Genomic DNA, 17,239 nt, shown 5'->3' with positions numbered 1-17,239 from the left:
AGGAAGTCCTCTGGAGGTTTGGGCTTAAGTGCCATCAGTATGCAGATGATACTCAGCTCTACCTCTCATTTCCAGCTGGACAACCAGATGGTGTGGAAAACTTGAATCAGTGTCTGGAGGCTGTTTTGGGATGAGGGTGAATAAGCTGAGACTTAAATCCAGACAAGAGGGAGATGGGTTGGGAAACTAACTACTCTAGACAGAGGTTTACAACCGCCTTTAGATGGGGTTGCACTCCCCCTAAAAGACCAAGTGGGAATCCTCTTGGACTCCATGCTAAATGGCAAAGCCCAGGTGGCTGTGGTATCCAGGAGTGCATTTTACCAGCTTAGGCTGGTATGCTAGCTGTGGCCCTATCTGGAGAGGATGGACCTTGCCTCAGTTATCTGTATACTGGTGACATCCAGGCTGGACTACTGTAATGCACTGTACATGGGGCTGCCTTTGAAGATGGTCCAGAAACTTCAGCTGGTGCAGAATGAGGCTGCCTGAATTTTCATGGGGACAAGGCGGTGAGATCATATAATGCCTATACTGCAACAGCTGGAATGTTTACCAGTGCATTTCTGAGCCCAATTTAAAGTGCTGGTTTTGACTTTTAAAGCTTTAAATGGCTTGGGACCAAAGAACTGTCTTCACTGATATCAGCCGCCACCTCACTTCTGAGGGCAATTAGGTGGGCAAGTACACAAGAGGGGGCCTTTTCCACAATGGCCCCACACCTTTGGTATGCATTCCTATCGGGGGTCCACCAGGCCCTATCATTGCAGGCCTTTAGGAAGGCTCTAAAGACTTGTTTACTCTGGCCTTCCCAATTATGTTTTATCAGACTGTTATGGATTATAGCTGCAATTGTTTTGTCTTATGCTGGTGTTTGTTGTTTTTATGAATGTTTGCTGCTTTATTTCCCTGTCAGTTTTTATTATATGAATGTTAGTGTTGTAAACTGCTTTGGGAGGGCTAGGTGGCTTAGACATATTTTAAATAAATAGGTAAAATAAATTCACCAACCCTATCTGGGTGATTTTGGGATTGTATTTTTTTGTCATCTAACTGAGCTAAGTCAATGTGTTCTTATTTCAAATTATGAATATTTATGGCAGACAATATGGACATTATTTCATGGATAAATACTGCTCAGCTCAGTAACTACAAGCCTTTACTGCAATAGTCAATTCTAAAGGCTTCAGAAATTATCTCTGATGACTGTCAGATCTGCTTAGGACAAAAAAAAAACACCCCCAAATGTTTAAGAACCTTTACCAAACAAAACTGGCAAAGCATCTCATCCCCCTACTGCCTAACACAATGCAAGCACACTGACAAACCGAGGCAAACCCATATGGTACAGTTTAAACATTTAAACAGTTTAAACAGGCCTATGAACATTAGAAAAAACTATTCTCCCACCATGTTCTTAGGAACATGGCTGCCTTAGGAAACTGCAGTCTATGACATACAGTTACTGGTTTATGTCCAATAAAAATGATATCTCTAGTGAGCATATGTGATCTAAACCCACATCAGGGAGAACACACCATCTTAAGTAACTGAAGTGTATATGAGTAAAAAAAAAAAAACCTACCCAGTCAATGCGTATGTTTTTCCTTTAGAATCTGTGTCCTTAATAGCACTAATTATTGCCTTGGCTACATCAACAACCTATGGGATAATAATCAAGAAGAAAAAATAGTAAGTTTTTTTTTAAGTGAGGTACAATAAAAATGAAATACTTTTCAACAATTTATTACATTTATATCCTGCCTTTCTGCCAAAGAATTGTGCTCATGGCGGCCAACCATAAAATCCAAATTCAAACAAAATCCTAATTAAAACGTAGGGCAGTATCCCATTGTGTCCTTCCGCTAATGCAAATTATGTTGTGCTAGAATTAGGGACCTCTAATGCAATGGCAATTGCGTTAGCTGGTGCAATGGCAATTGTGTTAGTTGGTGCGATGGGATTCCCATGGAATCCAGTTGTGCCAGCTAACACAATTGGCGTTGCGCTAGAGGTTCCTGATGCTAGCACAGCATAATTTGTGTTAGTGGAAGGACACTGTAGGATACTGCCCATAGCATAAAAACATATAGGTTAAAGCACAATTAAAAACACAATCAAAGAAATAAGCAGCACCAACCAATTAAAAAAAATCTTCAATAGTAGATCAGCAGATACACTAATGGCCTGCCTGAATAAAAACGTTGTTACCTTCCAGCATAAGGACAACAGAGAGAGAGCCAACTTGGCTTCTCTCAGCAAGGAGTTCCCGAGCCTGGAAGGGGCCACCAAGAAGGCCTTCTCTCACATCCTCAAACACACCTCTGACAGCAGCAGGACTAAGAGAAGGGCCTCCCTCGAAGATCTGAATACCTGCGCAGGTTTGTATGGGAGAAGGTGGTCTTTCAGGTAGCCTGGTCCCAAGCTGTGTAGGGCATTTTAACCAGCACTTTGAATTGTGCCTGGAAACAGACTGGAAGCCAGTGAACCTGTTTTAACAAGGGAGAGACGTGCTCTCTGTAACTGGCCCCAGTCAACATCCTGAGAGCAGCATTCTGGACCAGCTGAAGTCTCTAAATACTTTCAAAGGCAGCCTCAAGGACAGTGTGTTATAGCAGTCAAAACAGGATGTAACTAAGGCATGAATGACTATGGCCAGATCAGACATCTCTAGGAATGGGTGCAGTTGATGCACTAGCCTCAACTGTGCAAACTTATTCCTGGCAACCAATGAAACCTGGGCATCCAGGTTCAGGGCTGAACCCAAGTGTCACTCAAGCTCTACACTGGAGTTTTCGGGGGAGTATAATCCTATCCAGTGCAGGTTGAATTCCTATTTGCTGATCTGCCTTTCAATTAACCAGGAACACCTGTCTTGTCTGGATTAAGCTTCAATTTGTTCACCTTTATCCAGTCCCTTACTGGCACCAGCCACTGATTGAGAATTAGAACTTGTTTGCAAGCTAAATTTGGCCCTCTGGGTGCTCCACAGCTACTGCTACGAAGTGCCAAAAGGGTTAAATTTAACTTGCAAACAAGCTAAATTCAGTCATGGTAGCAGTCTGTAATGCTACAGAGCTGCAGTAATTTGGGGGCTTTTTCTCTTTAGAGAGGGCAACCCATGGACTGCACGGTGTCCCTTGGAATGTAGCCCACAGTGGGGGCCGGGGGGGGGCACAAATGGCCCGCGGACCTCCAGACGTTGCCTACTCTTGATTTAGATAGAAAAGAGAGATAGAGTTGGGTGTCACCAGCACACTGGTGGCACCAAACCCCAGAACTCCAGACAACCTCTCCCAGTGGTTTCATGTATATGCACAATACTTACATAGATAGGCTGCTTCACAGTTTTCTTGCCAAAGGCAATTAGTGGCACCCCAGCAAACCAGCGCATGTCTGAATCAAGACAGGTAAGTTACTGGAGAACAGGTGTGACGGTTGTAAATCAAAGAATCGGTACTACAGAGCAAAACAAAGTAAATACCTGAAAATGAGAATCAGCTGTGTTCAATGCACACAGCATTGATCCCCTGCATCTGTCCAAAGGGAACATATACAACTCCACTGAGCATGCCCAAACCCTTCAGCATTCCTAAGCTCACTCTTTGGATCCAAGCCACTGGATTTAGCAAGTTGATCCTTATCACCTCAAAATGTAGAGCTAGTATAGCAAAGTGGCAAGAGAGGCTGAGCTATGAGTCAGGAAGTCCCTAGTTCAAGTCTTGCCTCTGCCATGAACTCACTAGGTGGCCTTAGACAGGCCATTCTTTCTCAGCTTCAGCGCCCCCCCCCCCCCACGCAGGGATAATACTAATTATTGCAGGGCTACTGAGATAAAACTCAGTTTTGGAACATTCAAAACTGCTACTTATGTGTAAAGTATATTAAAATTAATCAACAATATTATGATTGAAACTAATACGTTTGCTCAAAACTGGGCACCTTTATTAATCACTGGGGAAAAAGCTCATAATTCTATCAAGATGAAATACACTCATTGTAATTATTTGCAACTACTGTAATTATAATGATAGCTGAATGTTTGAATAGTACAATATAAATTAAAATTTTCATATTAAATTGAATGGAAATGTAATCAACAAAAGTTAAAATTGTATGGAATAATATTTTTAGAGCTTGATTATGTATTTTTAATCAAGTTGTAATCTGCTTGGTGAGGGTTTGTACCCTGAAGAGTTGGCAATAGGTTGTTGTTATTGTTATCATCATCATCATCATCATCATCAAACTTCCCAAAAGCATCTCTCAACACAGTCTTAAATATAAGACACAGACTCTAAATATAATGACAAATGCTGAGATAACAGAGAGCTAGGAAGGAGAAGAATTACAGGCAGGCAGCTAGTACCTGGTCATAGCAAGACAACCTGAAAGGGAAGAGCACAGCAGTCTTTCTCTGCCCCCCAAAGGTTTAGGGAAAAAACATATTTGGTTTCTGAAAGCCTTAAAGGCAGCGGTAGGCAACCCAGTGCCCTCCAGATGTTTTGGACTACAACTCCCCAAATTCCTGACCATTGGCCATGCTGACTCAGGCTGAAAGGAGCTATAGTTTAAAATTTCTGGAGGGCACCAGGCTGCCCACACCTGCCTTAAGAAGACAGTGACTACATATTTTAACATTTATCTTTCTAGCTCTGCCCAGAAACATGATTTTTTTTAAAAAAAATGAATGCTAGCACTTTTAGGAGGCTAAATTGTGCAGAGCCTAAGTTTTACACTATGTACACTTACATGCTATAAACCCACAGAGCTAGCTTTAGTCCACTGAAACAGATAAGAATGAACTGGATCAAATGGCTGACAGACTGTACTCAAATTGGTTTACACTAAGGCTGCAACCCTATACACGCTTACCTGAGAATAAGCACCCCTGAGCTCCATGAAGCTTATTTCTGAGTAGCCATTCATAGGATTGCATTGTCAGTAATACAAAGCCCATACAAGACAAGAAGAATTCTGCTATTCACAATAGAATTGCTCTATTATACACGGACAACGTCCCAAAACTCAGGGCACCATATGCTAGTTCGATATTATAAAAACAACTGCAGTGTATTGTATATAGAATCAAATATGAACACACACACACACCCCTGCCCCCAAATCAAAGCAGACTAACAGGCGATCACAATTTGTTCCTAACAAACCACTAAGATCTGAAACAGGATCTCAAAAGAGCTACACAGGTTTTACAAAAAAGATCTTAATATAGATTTTCACAGTAACTGAACAATATGAAATAGAGGACAATTTCTGTACAAATGCTGTATGAACAGATATTCTAACCTGTACTTTTTAACAGTTAAATAGATTTCATGTTGCAATGAGAGCACTTACTTGCATAATGGTTGAAAAACCTGTCCTCTCTCCCAAACATTTCAGAAGGCTTCATAATGATGGCATCTGGAAATTCCTCTCTCACGACCCTCTCACCAACAGCCTATCATGAAGTGATTAGAAGGTGATTAATTTAACATCCATGTATAAGATACTCAGTATTTCATAACTAAAATAATTTAGTTTACCCTTTGATAGCAGTACTGAGAAGCTGCATACACCCTGGCTCTTTAATTCTTAAATTTCTCTAATATTCCAACCTATAGGACAAACACATATTAAGCACCATGAAATGTTACCTAGGAAACATGAGAATTAACAAAAGATGCAGACAAAACATGAACCAGGGTCACTAAAATGTATTTAAAACACACCAGAGTGCGCATAATTATGTATTACATTTCTGTACAGCCTAATAGCCAAAGCTCTCTAGATGGTTCACAACAGTAAAGGGTGGTTCACTATATCCTCACACCCTCATCACAGTTCTGTATGTAGTATGTAATCCATAACTTAAACAAGATTAAATGTCCTATGCATTTCTGATTTATGATAAGCAATACCAATATCATCCACTTATGAGAGAAAACCGAAGGCATTCAAATGTTCATAAACAACTTTTCCTGCAAATTAATGCAAGAGTTTTAACACAGTTTATTTATTTATTTGTTTGTTTATTAGATTTATTAGCTGGCCACTCTAGGCGGCATACAATACAAATAACACAAAATACAACGTAATCAGCAAAACAACATTGCTCTAAAAAAAACCCTAACCCACCCCCAAATGCCCACCTGAACAGCCAGGTTTTCAAAGCCCAGCAAAAGCTCATCAGAGAGGGGGCATGGCGGAGGTCACTAGGGAGGGAATTCCACAAAGTGGGGCCCACCACAGAAAAAGCCCTCTCCCTAATCCTCACCAGCCTAGCTGTCCTGGCTGATGGGAAAGACAGAAGGCCTTCCGAGGCCGATCCCGTTGAGCGGCATCCCTGGTGTTGCTGGAAGAGCTCCTTAAGATAGACTGGGCCAGAACCATAGAGTATTTTAAAGGTCAATACCAACACCTTGAATTGGGCCCGGAAAACAACCGGTAACCAGTGAAACTCTTTCAGCACTGGAGTGATGTGATCTGGCCAACAGCTGCCTTTAATCAGGCAGGCCACCAGCTGCAACTTCCGAACCATCTTCAAGGGTAACCCCACATAGAGCACATTACAGTAGTCTAGGCGAGAGGAGACCAGGGAATGAACTACTGATGGGAGCAGTGGCACAGCCACTGTATCAGATGGAGGTGGAGCGCACCACCTGGCTCAAAGCCAACACCTGAGCCTCCATGGACAGCTGGCAGTCTAAAATGCCCTCAGGGTGCGGACCTGGTTTTAGTGCTATTGATCCAATAGATTCTGAATCAGGAAAACCATTCTGTACTCTGAATCCACAGAATCACTACTCATATGGAATTACGTCGTGCAAAATCCAGAAATCAGACAATCTCAACATTCATTTTTAAAATGTTTCTTGCCCTGATGAGGGATAAAAAAATATATATCCTGAAATATATGTTTTGTACATTTTAGTTTCATAGAAATTGTTTAGGAATTAAGACTGAGAGCCTAATTTACAGGATGGCTAGATATTAGCTATTATCTCTATACAAAAAATAATCTCTATACAAAAGTCTGTTTCCTGCCTCCCAGCTGAGCAGAACAGAGCAGAGCAAGCTCTCCAGCTGGTCCAGGGAGTACAGAAGCAAGCAAGCTCCCAGAGAGCGAGCGACCAGAGCAAGCGGACAGGGGGAGCTAACAGGAGTTGGCCAGGGGAGTTCGGCAAGAGGGGTCAAGGGGGAGCTAACATTTTTTAAAAACTTTATTTTAAAATTATTTTTCCTGTAACACACACTTCCACACAAGTGGGATGCTTTTAACCTCTACTGAGTAGAAGAGCAGGCACAGGCTAGTCTAGAACAATCACAAAGCTAGACACAAAAAGGGAAAAGAGGCTATGGAAGGACAGGGCTCTCCAGTGGTGGAGACCTGAAAGGTGTGTGCAATGTTTGTTTTCTTCCCTGAGAACAACATGGCCTACACCTGCAACAAGTGCAAGTTGATCACGCTGCTGGAAGAAAAAGTAAGTGGACTGGAGTGGGGACTGTTGACCCTCCGGGGAATAAGAGAACACGAAGTATTCTTGGACAGAATGGGGGAACTACAGCAGCAAAGGGAAGACCAGAAGCTTGAAGAGCAACAGCAAGCTGAGGCAGAAGTGGGAAATGCTGAGGTGAGGAAAAATGCAGTAGAGGATACTCCTTGGAAAAGGGTGACAGTTAGGAGAAGAAGAACTAGACGCCACTCTGCATCAGTGGAAGCAGTGGAGCTGTGGAACCGATTCCAGGTACTTGAGGATGAGACCGTAGAACAGCCTGCAGAAGAAGAATCACAGGGGAACATGAGAGTGAGCAAGAGGCTGAAGGTCAGTCAAGCAGAGGCGATGAAACCCAAGCCTACGACAAGAAGAAGAGTAGTAGTAGTGGGAGACTCCTCGCTGCGTGGGATCGAGACCCAAGTATGTTGCGAAAACCCGTGGACTTGCCAGGTATGTTGTCTCCCGGGAGGATGGATTAGAGATATGACTGAAAGGTTGCCTGCACTCATAATGTAGAGTGTAAAAACATTATGTAAAAACTCATAATATTTTTAATGTAGAATTTTATTGTTTTTACTGTTTTGTTGTACATCACCCACAGTGGCTGGGTGACCAGCCAGATGGGCGATTAATAAATTTAAGTAATAAATTTAATTAATTAATAAATCATAAAGCCCACTGACAGGTATTCCTTTCTTCTCATCCATGTGGGAACAAATGATACTGCCAAGCGGAGCTACAAAGAAATCACGTCAGACTTGGAAGCTTTGGGAAGGAAACTCAAGAACTTTGGGGCCCAGACAGTTTTCTCATCTATCCTTCCAGTGGTAAGAAGAGGGATAGAAAGAGAAAGAAAAATACTCCGGGTGAATGACTGGCTACGAAGGCGGTGCCGGCATGAGAGATTTGGATTCTGGGACCACGGGCTATACTTCCTGGAAGATGGGCTGTTGGCAAGGGACGGGTGGCACCTACCAAAGGCTGGGAAGACTGCGTTTGGCCACAGCATGAAGGACTTCATCAGAAGGGCTTTAAATTGAATCATGCGGGGAAGGGAGATGTAAAGTTGGGGGTAACAATGGACGAAGGGTCATGCACTGCAATGGAGAGAACAGTTCTAATAGCACCCAATAATAGTCTTCAGGAAGAAAGCCAGACTATGAAGCACATGGTCTTCGATGTCTATATACTAATGCCCAGAGTATGGGAAACAAACAGAACGAGCTTGAACTCTTAATACAAGAGGGAAATTATGACTTGACAGGTATAACTGAGACTTGGTGGGATGATTCTCATGACTGGAATACAGCAATTGAAGGATATAACTTGTTCAAAAACAATAGGAGGAACAGAAAGGGAGGTGGGGTTGCACTGTATGTGAAAAATACATATCTCTGCACAGAAATACAGGAGGAGGAGCTTGGTAGCCCCATCAAGAGATTCTGGATCAAAATAAATGGAGCAAAGAATAAAAGGAACCTGGAGAAAACGAGGATGAAACTTTTGAAAAGGAAATTGCCCATGTTTCAAGGAAGCATGATGTGGGACTTCAAGGAGAAGACAAGGAGGAAACTTTTGAAAAGCAAATAGCCAATGTTTTAAGGAAGCGTGATGTAGTAGTAATGGGGGACTTCAATTTCCCCGATATTTGTTGGGAGATAAATTCTGCAAAACATGGCCCCTCCACGAAATCCCTGACTTGTGTGTCGGATAACTTCCTCCTATAGAAAGTAGAGGAAGGAACTAGAGGATCGGCTATCCTTGACTTGATCCTAACCGACAAAGATGACTTAATGGATAAAGTAGCAGTTACAGGAACTCTGGGGGAAAGCGACCATGTTGTACTTGAGTTCTTGGTTCTAAGGATAGCAAAAGCCAAGTGTAGTCAAATGCGTACCCTGGATTTTAGGAAAGCTGATTTTAAAAAACTCAGAACAATGATCAAGTAAGGTCCCATGGCAAGCGACTCTAACAAGAAAAGGAGTCCAAGATGAATGGGAGCTTTTAAAAAAGGAAATTCTCAAGGCACAATTACAAACAATTTCAACAAGAAGAAAAGGCGGAAGACAACAGAAGAAGCCAATATGGTTTCACAAAAAGCTTAGAGATGACCTGAAAACAAAAAAGGACACATATAGGAAGTGGAAGGAAGGCCAAGCACCAAAGGAAGAGTACAGGCAGGTAGCACAGAATTGCAGGGATGGCGTCAGGAAGGCTAAAGCTGAGAACAAGCTGAGGTTAACGAGGGATGCTAAAAACAACAAAAAGGCTTTCTTCAGCCACGTGCATAGTAAAAGGCAGAGGAAAGAAATGGTGGTTCAGCTATTAAATAAGGATGGCAAAACGATAACAGATGACAGAGAAAAGGCAGAGATGCTCAATTCCTACTTTGGCTCAGTCTTCTCCCAAAAGGGGGTCTACGACCCCACTGGCAAAGGTGAAGTACAGGCTGAAGGGGCAGGATTGCAGCTTGAGATCGATAGACATATGGTCAAGGAACACCTCATTACTTTGAATGAGTTCAATTCTCCAGGGCCAGATGAACTGCATCCTAGAGTCATAAAGGAACTGGCAGAAGAACTCTCAGAACTACTGTCTATTCTCTTTGAGAAATCATGGAGGACGGGGGAAGTGCCAGATGACTGGAGGAGGGCTAATGTTGTCCCTATCTTCAAAAAGTGTAAAAAGGAGGAACCTGGGAACTACAGACCAGTCAGTCTGACATCAATCCCTGGGAAAATTCTGGGGCAGATCATAAAGCAATCCATCTGGAAGCACCTTGAAAACAATGCAGTGATGACTCCAAGCCAACATGGATTTGCCAAGAAGAAATCCTGCCAGATGAATCTGATCTCATTTTTGGATCAGGTCACCTCCCTTGTGGACTGTGGGAATGCCGTGGACATAATATACCTGAACTTCAGCAAAGCTTTCGAGAAAGGGCCCCATTATATCCTGATGAGCAAACTAGCTCAAAGTGGGCTAGATGAAACAACGATCCGGTGGATCCACAGTTGGCTACAGCATCAGACTCAAAGAGTGCTTATCAATGGGATCTTCTCAAATTGGGGAGAGGTAACAAGCGGGGTACTGCTTGGCTCAGTCCTGGGCCCACTGCTCTTCAACATTTTTATTAATGACTTGGAATGCTGGTCGAATTTGCAGATGACACAAAATTGGGTGGGATAGCTAATACTTTGGAAGACAGAAACAAAATTCAAAGTGATCTGGATAGACTGGAGCGCTGGGCAGAAAACAACCGAATGACATTTAATAGGGATCAATGCCAAGTTCTGCACCTAGGAAAAAGAAACCAAATGCACAGTTACAAGATGGGGAATACCTGGCTCAACAACACTACAAGCGAGAAGGATCTTGGAGTTGTTGTCGATCATAAGCTGAATATGAGCCAACAATGTGATGTGGCTGCAAAACAGGCAAATGCTCTTTTGGGCTGCATTCATAGAAGCATAGCTTCCAAATCCCAGGAAGTACTAGTTCCCCTCTACTCAGCACTGGTTAGGCCTCATCTGGAGTACTATGTCCAGTTCTGGGCACCACGCTTGAAGAAGTATGCAGACAAGCTGGAGAGGGTTCAGAGGAGGGCAACAGAGATGATCAGGGGACTGGAAACAAAGCCCTGTGAGGAGAGACTGAAAGAACTGGGCATGTTTAGCCTTGAGAAGAGAAGACTGAGGGGAGATAGGAGACCGCTCTTCAAGTACTCAAAAGGTTGTCACAGAGTGGAATGCCAGGATCTCTTCTCGGTCATCCCAGAGTGCAGGACACGGAATAATGGGCTCAAGTTACAGGAAGCCAGATTCTGGCTGAATATCAGGAAAAACATCCTGACTGTTAGAGCAATATGACAATGGAACCAATGACCTAGGGAGGTAGTGGGGTCTCCCACACTGGAGGCATTCAAGATGAGGCTGGACAGCCATCTGTCAGGGATACTCTGACTTGAATTCCTGCATTGAGCAGGGGGTTGGACTCGATGGCCTTGTAGGCCCCTTCCAACCCTACTATTCTATGATTCTATGAAAAAAGGTATGTGTGTTCTGATTCTAGAGCGAGGTGGTTTCATCTATCTTCTAGATTCACCATCTAGAAGTTCCCCAATCCTGTGTATCTGTCAGCTAGTGCAGCCCTATATGCCACGGTTCCCCAACCCCCATGGGCACCTTCAATGGCACCCTGTGAAGGGATCCCCAATGTAGCACCCACAGAACTTCAAAACAGTTTTTAAATCAGTTTTTTTAAAATATACATACATTGATTTGTATATATCCATAGCAATGAATACATATGAAAGGCATACAACATTCTAGAAATTATACATAGGCTTCAACAAAAGTGGACCAAATATCCAAATAAATATCCATTTGAAGGTGCCATCTATATGCTACCCATTCAAATATTGAATGTGTTGTAAGGTCCTTAATCCATTGCGTTATAGGAGGTGAGTGTTTATCCTTCCAATATTGTAATATCAGTCTTTTAGCCATCAAAAGGCCCTGGAGAATCCATTTACGCTGACCATTTGTTAATTTCCATGAAGCAGGTAAATAATTTAAAAGAGTGTGTACATCAGTGAATATTAAAGGCTATTCCAGTACAAAATTTATCTGTGTAATAACCTCCTTCCAGAAAGAAGCATCTACTGGACACTGCCAAAAGATATGTTTAAAAGAAATATTAGCTGTATTGCATCACCAGCAATTGGCCAAATTAGATTCTCCCTTATTAAACAGACTGCTGTGTCCAATAGACATAAAACATGTTTTTTGCTGAATAAGACGCAGCCTAAGATCCATAGATGTGACAGTATAATATGTGACATATTAACTATTAAATCTTTAAAGTTTTAGCAATGCCCTCCTTTATAACAAGCATTGTTTCTGGTGTAGTCTATGTTTGAAATGTACTTGCAGTGAGTGTGGGTGGGCAATGCAGCCGATGCTCACTAACCCAGCCTCAATATGAAGGGGGCCCCACGTACATCCTGCCTTTTGAATCCTGAGAGAGTACTGACTCCTGCTCCTGCCCCACAGACTCCCACTAGTGCATTGTGAGGGAGAGGAGTTACTTACTGCACTGTTAAAGCAGTTCAGCAGGCAGAGGGTGATCAGGCAATCTTGCCATTCATGCACATGGTCCCCATATAATTGCAGGCAGGCCACTGTGCTGGGGCAGCAAAGTGTTTAAAGGTTGAGAGTACAAGTACTGCAGTGTTACAGCAGTTTAGCGAGCAGAGGAATGGAAATCAACAAATATCTTTGCCAGGTACAGGCATCCAATCAAGCTGACAGACTGTGACAGAGCAAGAAAATGTTACAATGGTTAAGGTACTGCACTTACAGAGAAGCAGAAAGTTTAAGTTTCAGAGTTGAGAAGTGCAGTGGAAGAGCAGCAGCTCAGTGGAAGAGCAGCAGCTGGGAAGTGGGAAGGACTGGCGGCGGCAGCAGCAAGCAGAGTGAAGCTGACAGCATTGAGTACCAGATGGAAGTATGTCATATATACCCGTGAGCTGGCACACCCTGCAGGTTACTCAGCAAGCCCCACTCCTTCATCCTAGCAACAGACAGACAGGCGGGGGGGGCGGGGGCGGGCTCAGACTTTATGGAGCTTTGGGCTGATCGCATGCCCCTACAGTGATGATGAAGTGTTTAACATACACGATGTCTGTCCTAGCAACTTTTGATGGAACGGTGTCTTACCATATCCTCCACTCCCACCCCCAGCTAGCTCTTTTTTAGCCAGGAACATCAAGGATTGAGAAGGCACATGGTTAATTGCATTGCTGCAAGCACTTGTCCATGTCATTGGGCTGCAACAACTGAAACTGATCTCACAAGATGGGGCAGACGCCACAACTGGAGCCGCGCTAACAACAGCATCGGGTTTGCCTTGGAGATGGGAGGTGATGATGATATCAAACTAAGATAGTGTTTTGAGTGGGAGCTCCAACCTACCGCAATAAACAACTTAAACAAGCACATGCAAAACTACTATTGAATTAAAATAGAGACAGCAGGGGACTTGAAATGACAGAGCAATCACCAGAACAAAAAAGGTCAACTTACCGCCTTTTTTGAAGCCAAAAACAAAGCTTCAAAGGAGAAGAAGACAATGAGGAATTAATGGGGAAAAGACAACTGACCGGATGGCTAAGGCAGGAATGGGATCAAGCTATCCAGCCCTTAAAGAACAAGTTAACTGAAGTAGGAGAAAAACTGTCAGCCACCTCAAACACAGCTTTGTTGTTGTTGTTGAGTCGTTCAGTCGTGTCCGACTCTTCGTGACCCCATGGACCATAGCACGCCAGGCCTTCCTGTCCTCCGCTCTCTCCCAGAGTGTGCTCAAGTTCATATTCATTGCATCCGTGATGCTATCTAGCCATCTCATCCTCTGCCGTCCTCTTCTCCTTTTGCCTTCAGTCTTTCCAAGCATCAGGGTCTTTTCCAGGGCGTTTTCTCTTCGCATTAGGTGGCCAAAATATTTGCGCTTCAGTATCTGTCCTTCCAATGAGCACTCAGGGTTGATTTCCTTTAGGATTGACTAATTTGACCTCCTTGCAGTCCAGAGGACTCGTAAGAGTCTTCTCCAGCACCACAGTTCAAAAGCATCAATTCTTCGGCGCTCAGCCTTCCTTATAGTCCAGCTCTCACAGCCATACGTTGCTACTGGGAAAACCATAGCTTTGATTAGACGGACCTTTGTCGGCAAGGTGATGTCTCTGCTTCTGACTATGCTCTCTAGGTTTGCCATAGTTTTCCTCCCAAGGGGCAAGCGTCTTTTAATTTCATGGCTGCAGTCACCGTCTGCGGTGATCTTGGAGCCCAAGAAAATTAAATCTGTCACTGCTTCCATTTCTTCCCCTTCAATATGCCAGGAAGTGATGGGGCCAGATGCCATGATCTTCGTTTTTTTAATGTTGAGTTTCAAACCAGCTTTTGCACTCTCCACTTTCACCCTCAACAAAAGCTCTTTAGATCCTCTTCGCTTTCTGCCATTAGGGTGCTACCGTCTGCGTATCTGAGGTTGTTGATAATTCTCCCGGCAATCTTAATTCCGACCTGTGATTCATCCAACCCGGCGTTTCTCATGATGTACTCTGCATATAAGTTAAATAAGCAGGGCGACAATATGCAGCCTTGTCGTGCTCCTTTCCCAATTTTGAACCAATCGGTTGTTCCATGTCCGGTTCTTACTGTTGCTTCTTGGCCCTCGTACAGGTTTCTCAGGAGACAGGTAAGGTGGTCTGGTACTCCCATCTCTTTCAGAATTTGCCACAGTTTGTTGTGAACCACACAATCAAAGGCTTTAGCGTAGTCAATGAAGCAGAAATAGACATTTTTCTGGAATTCTCTTGCTTTCTCCATGATCCAGCGATTGTTGGCCATTTGATCTCTAGTTCCTCTGCCTCTTCGAAACCCAGCTTGTACTTCTGATAGTTCTCGGTTCACATGCTGCTGAAGCCTAGCTTGTAGGATTTTGAGCATCACCTTGCTGGCATGTGAAATGAGCGCAACTGTATGGTAGCTTGAACACTCTTTGGCGTTGCCCTTCTTTGGAACTGGAATGTAAACTAACCTTTTCCAGTCTTGTGGCCACTGCTGAGTGTTCCAAATTTGTTGGCATATTGAGTGCAGCACTTTAACAGCATCGTCTTTTAGTATTTTTCCCCTTCATGGATCACTGCCTTGTTGTGGCGAAGGGGCTTGCGTAACTCAGTGAAGCCATAAGCTATGCCGTGCAGGGCCACCCAAGACGGACAGGTCATGGCAGAGAGTTCTGACAAAATGTGGTCCACTGGAGAAGGAAATGGCAACCCACTCCAGTATTCTTGCCAAGAAAACCCCATGGAACGTATCACAAGGCTAAAAGAGATGACGCCAGAAGATGAGCCCCTCAGGTCGGAAGGTGTCCAATATGCTACTGGGGAAGAGCAGAGGGTATTTCCAAGTAACGCCAGAAAGAGTGAAGCGGCTGGGCCAAACCCGAAAGGACACTCAGCTGTGGATGTGTCTGGCGGTGAAAAGAAAATCCGATGCTGTAAAGAACAATACTGTTTAGGAACCTGGAATGTCAGATCAATGAATCAAGGTAAGCTGGAGGTGGTCAAACATGAGATGGCAAGATTGAACATCGACATCTTGGGAATCAGCGAACTAAAATGGACAGGCATGGGTGAATTTAATTCAGGTGACCATCATATCTACTATTGTGGCCAAGAATCCCTTAGAAGAAATGGAGTAGCACTCATAGTCAACAAAAGGGTGGGAAAAGCAGTACTGGGGTACAATCTTAAAAAGGATAGAATGATCTCAGTACGAATCCAAGGCAAACCATTCAACATCACAGTAATTCAAGTCTATGCCCCAACCATTGTGGCCGAAGAAGCTGAGGTTGATCGGTTCTATGAAGACCTACAACACCTTCTAGAACTAACACCAAAAAAAGATGTCCTCTTCATCATAGGGGATTGGAATGCTAAAGTAGGAAGTCAAGAAATCACCGGGATAACAGGCAGGCATGGCCTTGGTGTACAAAATGAAGCAGGACAAAAGCTAATAGAGTTTTGCCAAGAGAACATGCTGATCATAGCACTCTTTTCCAACAGCACAAGAGGCAACTCTACACATGGACGTCACCAGATGGTCAATATCGAAATCAGATTGATTATGTCCTTTGCAGCCAAAGATGGAGAAGCTCCATACGGTCAGTAAAAACAAGACCTGGAGCTGACTGTGGCTCAGATCATGAGCTGCTTCTTGCAAAATTTTGGCTTAAATTGAAGAATGTCGGGAAAACCACTAAACCGTTCAGGTATGACCTAAATCATATCCCTGATGAATATACAGTGGAGGTGAGGAATAGATTTCAGGGATTAGACCTGATAGACAGAGTGCCTGAGGAACTATGGACGGAGGTCCATAACATTGTTCAGGAGGCAGCAACGAAATCCGTCCCAAAGAAAAAGAAATGCAAGAAAGCCAAGTGGCTGTCTGATGAGGCTTTACAAGTAGCTCACGAAAGAAGGGAAGCGAAAAGCAAGGGAGAAAGGGGAAGATATACCCAACTGAATGCAGAGTTCCAGAGAATAGCAAGGAGAGACAAGAAGGCCTTCTTAAATGAACAATGCCAAGAAATCGAGGAAAACAACAGAATGGGAAAGACTAGAGATCTCTTCAAGAAAATTGGAGATCTCAAGGGAACGTTTTGTGCAAAGACGGGCATGATAAAGGACAAAGAAGGCAGGGACCTAACAGAAGCAGATGAGATTAAGAAGAGGTGGCAAGAATACACAGAAGAACTATACAGGAAAGATCTGAATGTCCCTGATAGCCATGATAGTGCGGTCACTGAACTTGAGCCGGACATCCTAGAGAGTGAAGTCAAGTGGGCCTTAGGAAGCATTAGTAACAACAAAGCTAGTGGAGATGACAGTATTCCAGCCGAGCTATTTAAAATCCTAAAAGATGATGCTGTTAAAGTGCTGCATTCAATATGCCAACAAATCTGGAACACTCAACAGTGGCCACAAGACTGGAAAAGGTCAGTTTACATTCCAATTCCAAAGAAGGGCAACGCCAAAGAGTGTTCGAACTACCGCACAATTGCGCTCATTTCACATGCCAGCAAGGTGATGCTCAAAATCCTACAAGCTAGGCTTCAGCAGTATGCGAACCGAGAACTACCGGAAGTACAAGCTGGGTTTAGAAGAGGCAGAGGAA

The 17,239-nt window shown here is 43.5% G+C and overlaps 1 protein-coding gene across 1 annotated transcript in view; it reads right to left on the bottom strand.

Annotated features, from left to right (window-relative positions):
- The window catches only part of NDUFA9 (NADH:ubiquinone oxidoreductase subunit A9), a 75,481-nt gene that overhangs the window by 15,572 nt on the left and 42,670 nt on the right, over positions 1–17,239 (bottom strand). Inside the window, exons 6-8 of the mRNA XM_084860017.1 lie at positions 5,359–5,461; positions 3,329–3,396; positions 1,586–1,662 (exon numbers count right to left, since the gene is read on the bottom strand). Coding sequence (XP_084716143.1) covers positions 1,586–1,662; positions 3,329–3,396; positions 5,359–5,461 — 248 coding nt within the window. The remainder of the gene's footprint in view (positions 1–1,585; positions 1,663–3,328; positions 3,397–5,358; positions 5,462–17,239) is intronic.

Source organism: Heloderma suspectum, chromosome 5, assembly GCF_057233095.1.
Source record: "Heloderma suspectum isolate Gila_16-S chromosome 5, 16-S_ref, whole genome shotgun sequence".
In the NCBI taxonomy this organism is placed as follows: Eukaryota; Metazoa; Chordata; class Lepidosauria; order Squamata; family Helodermatidae; genus Heloderma; species Heloderma suspectum.
The sequence above is the reverse complement of the archived record's forward strand: the minus strand, read 5'-3'. Positions and strand labels throughout refer to the sequence as shown.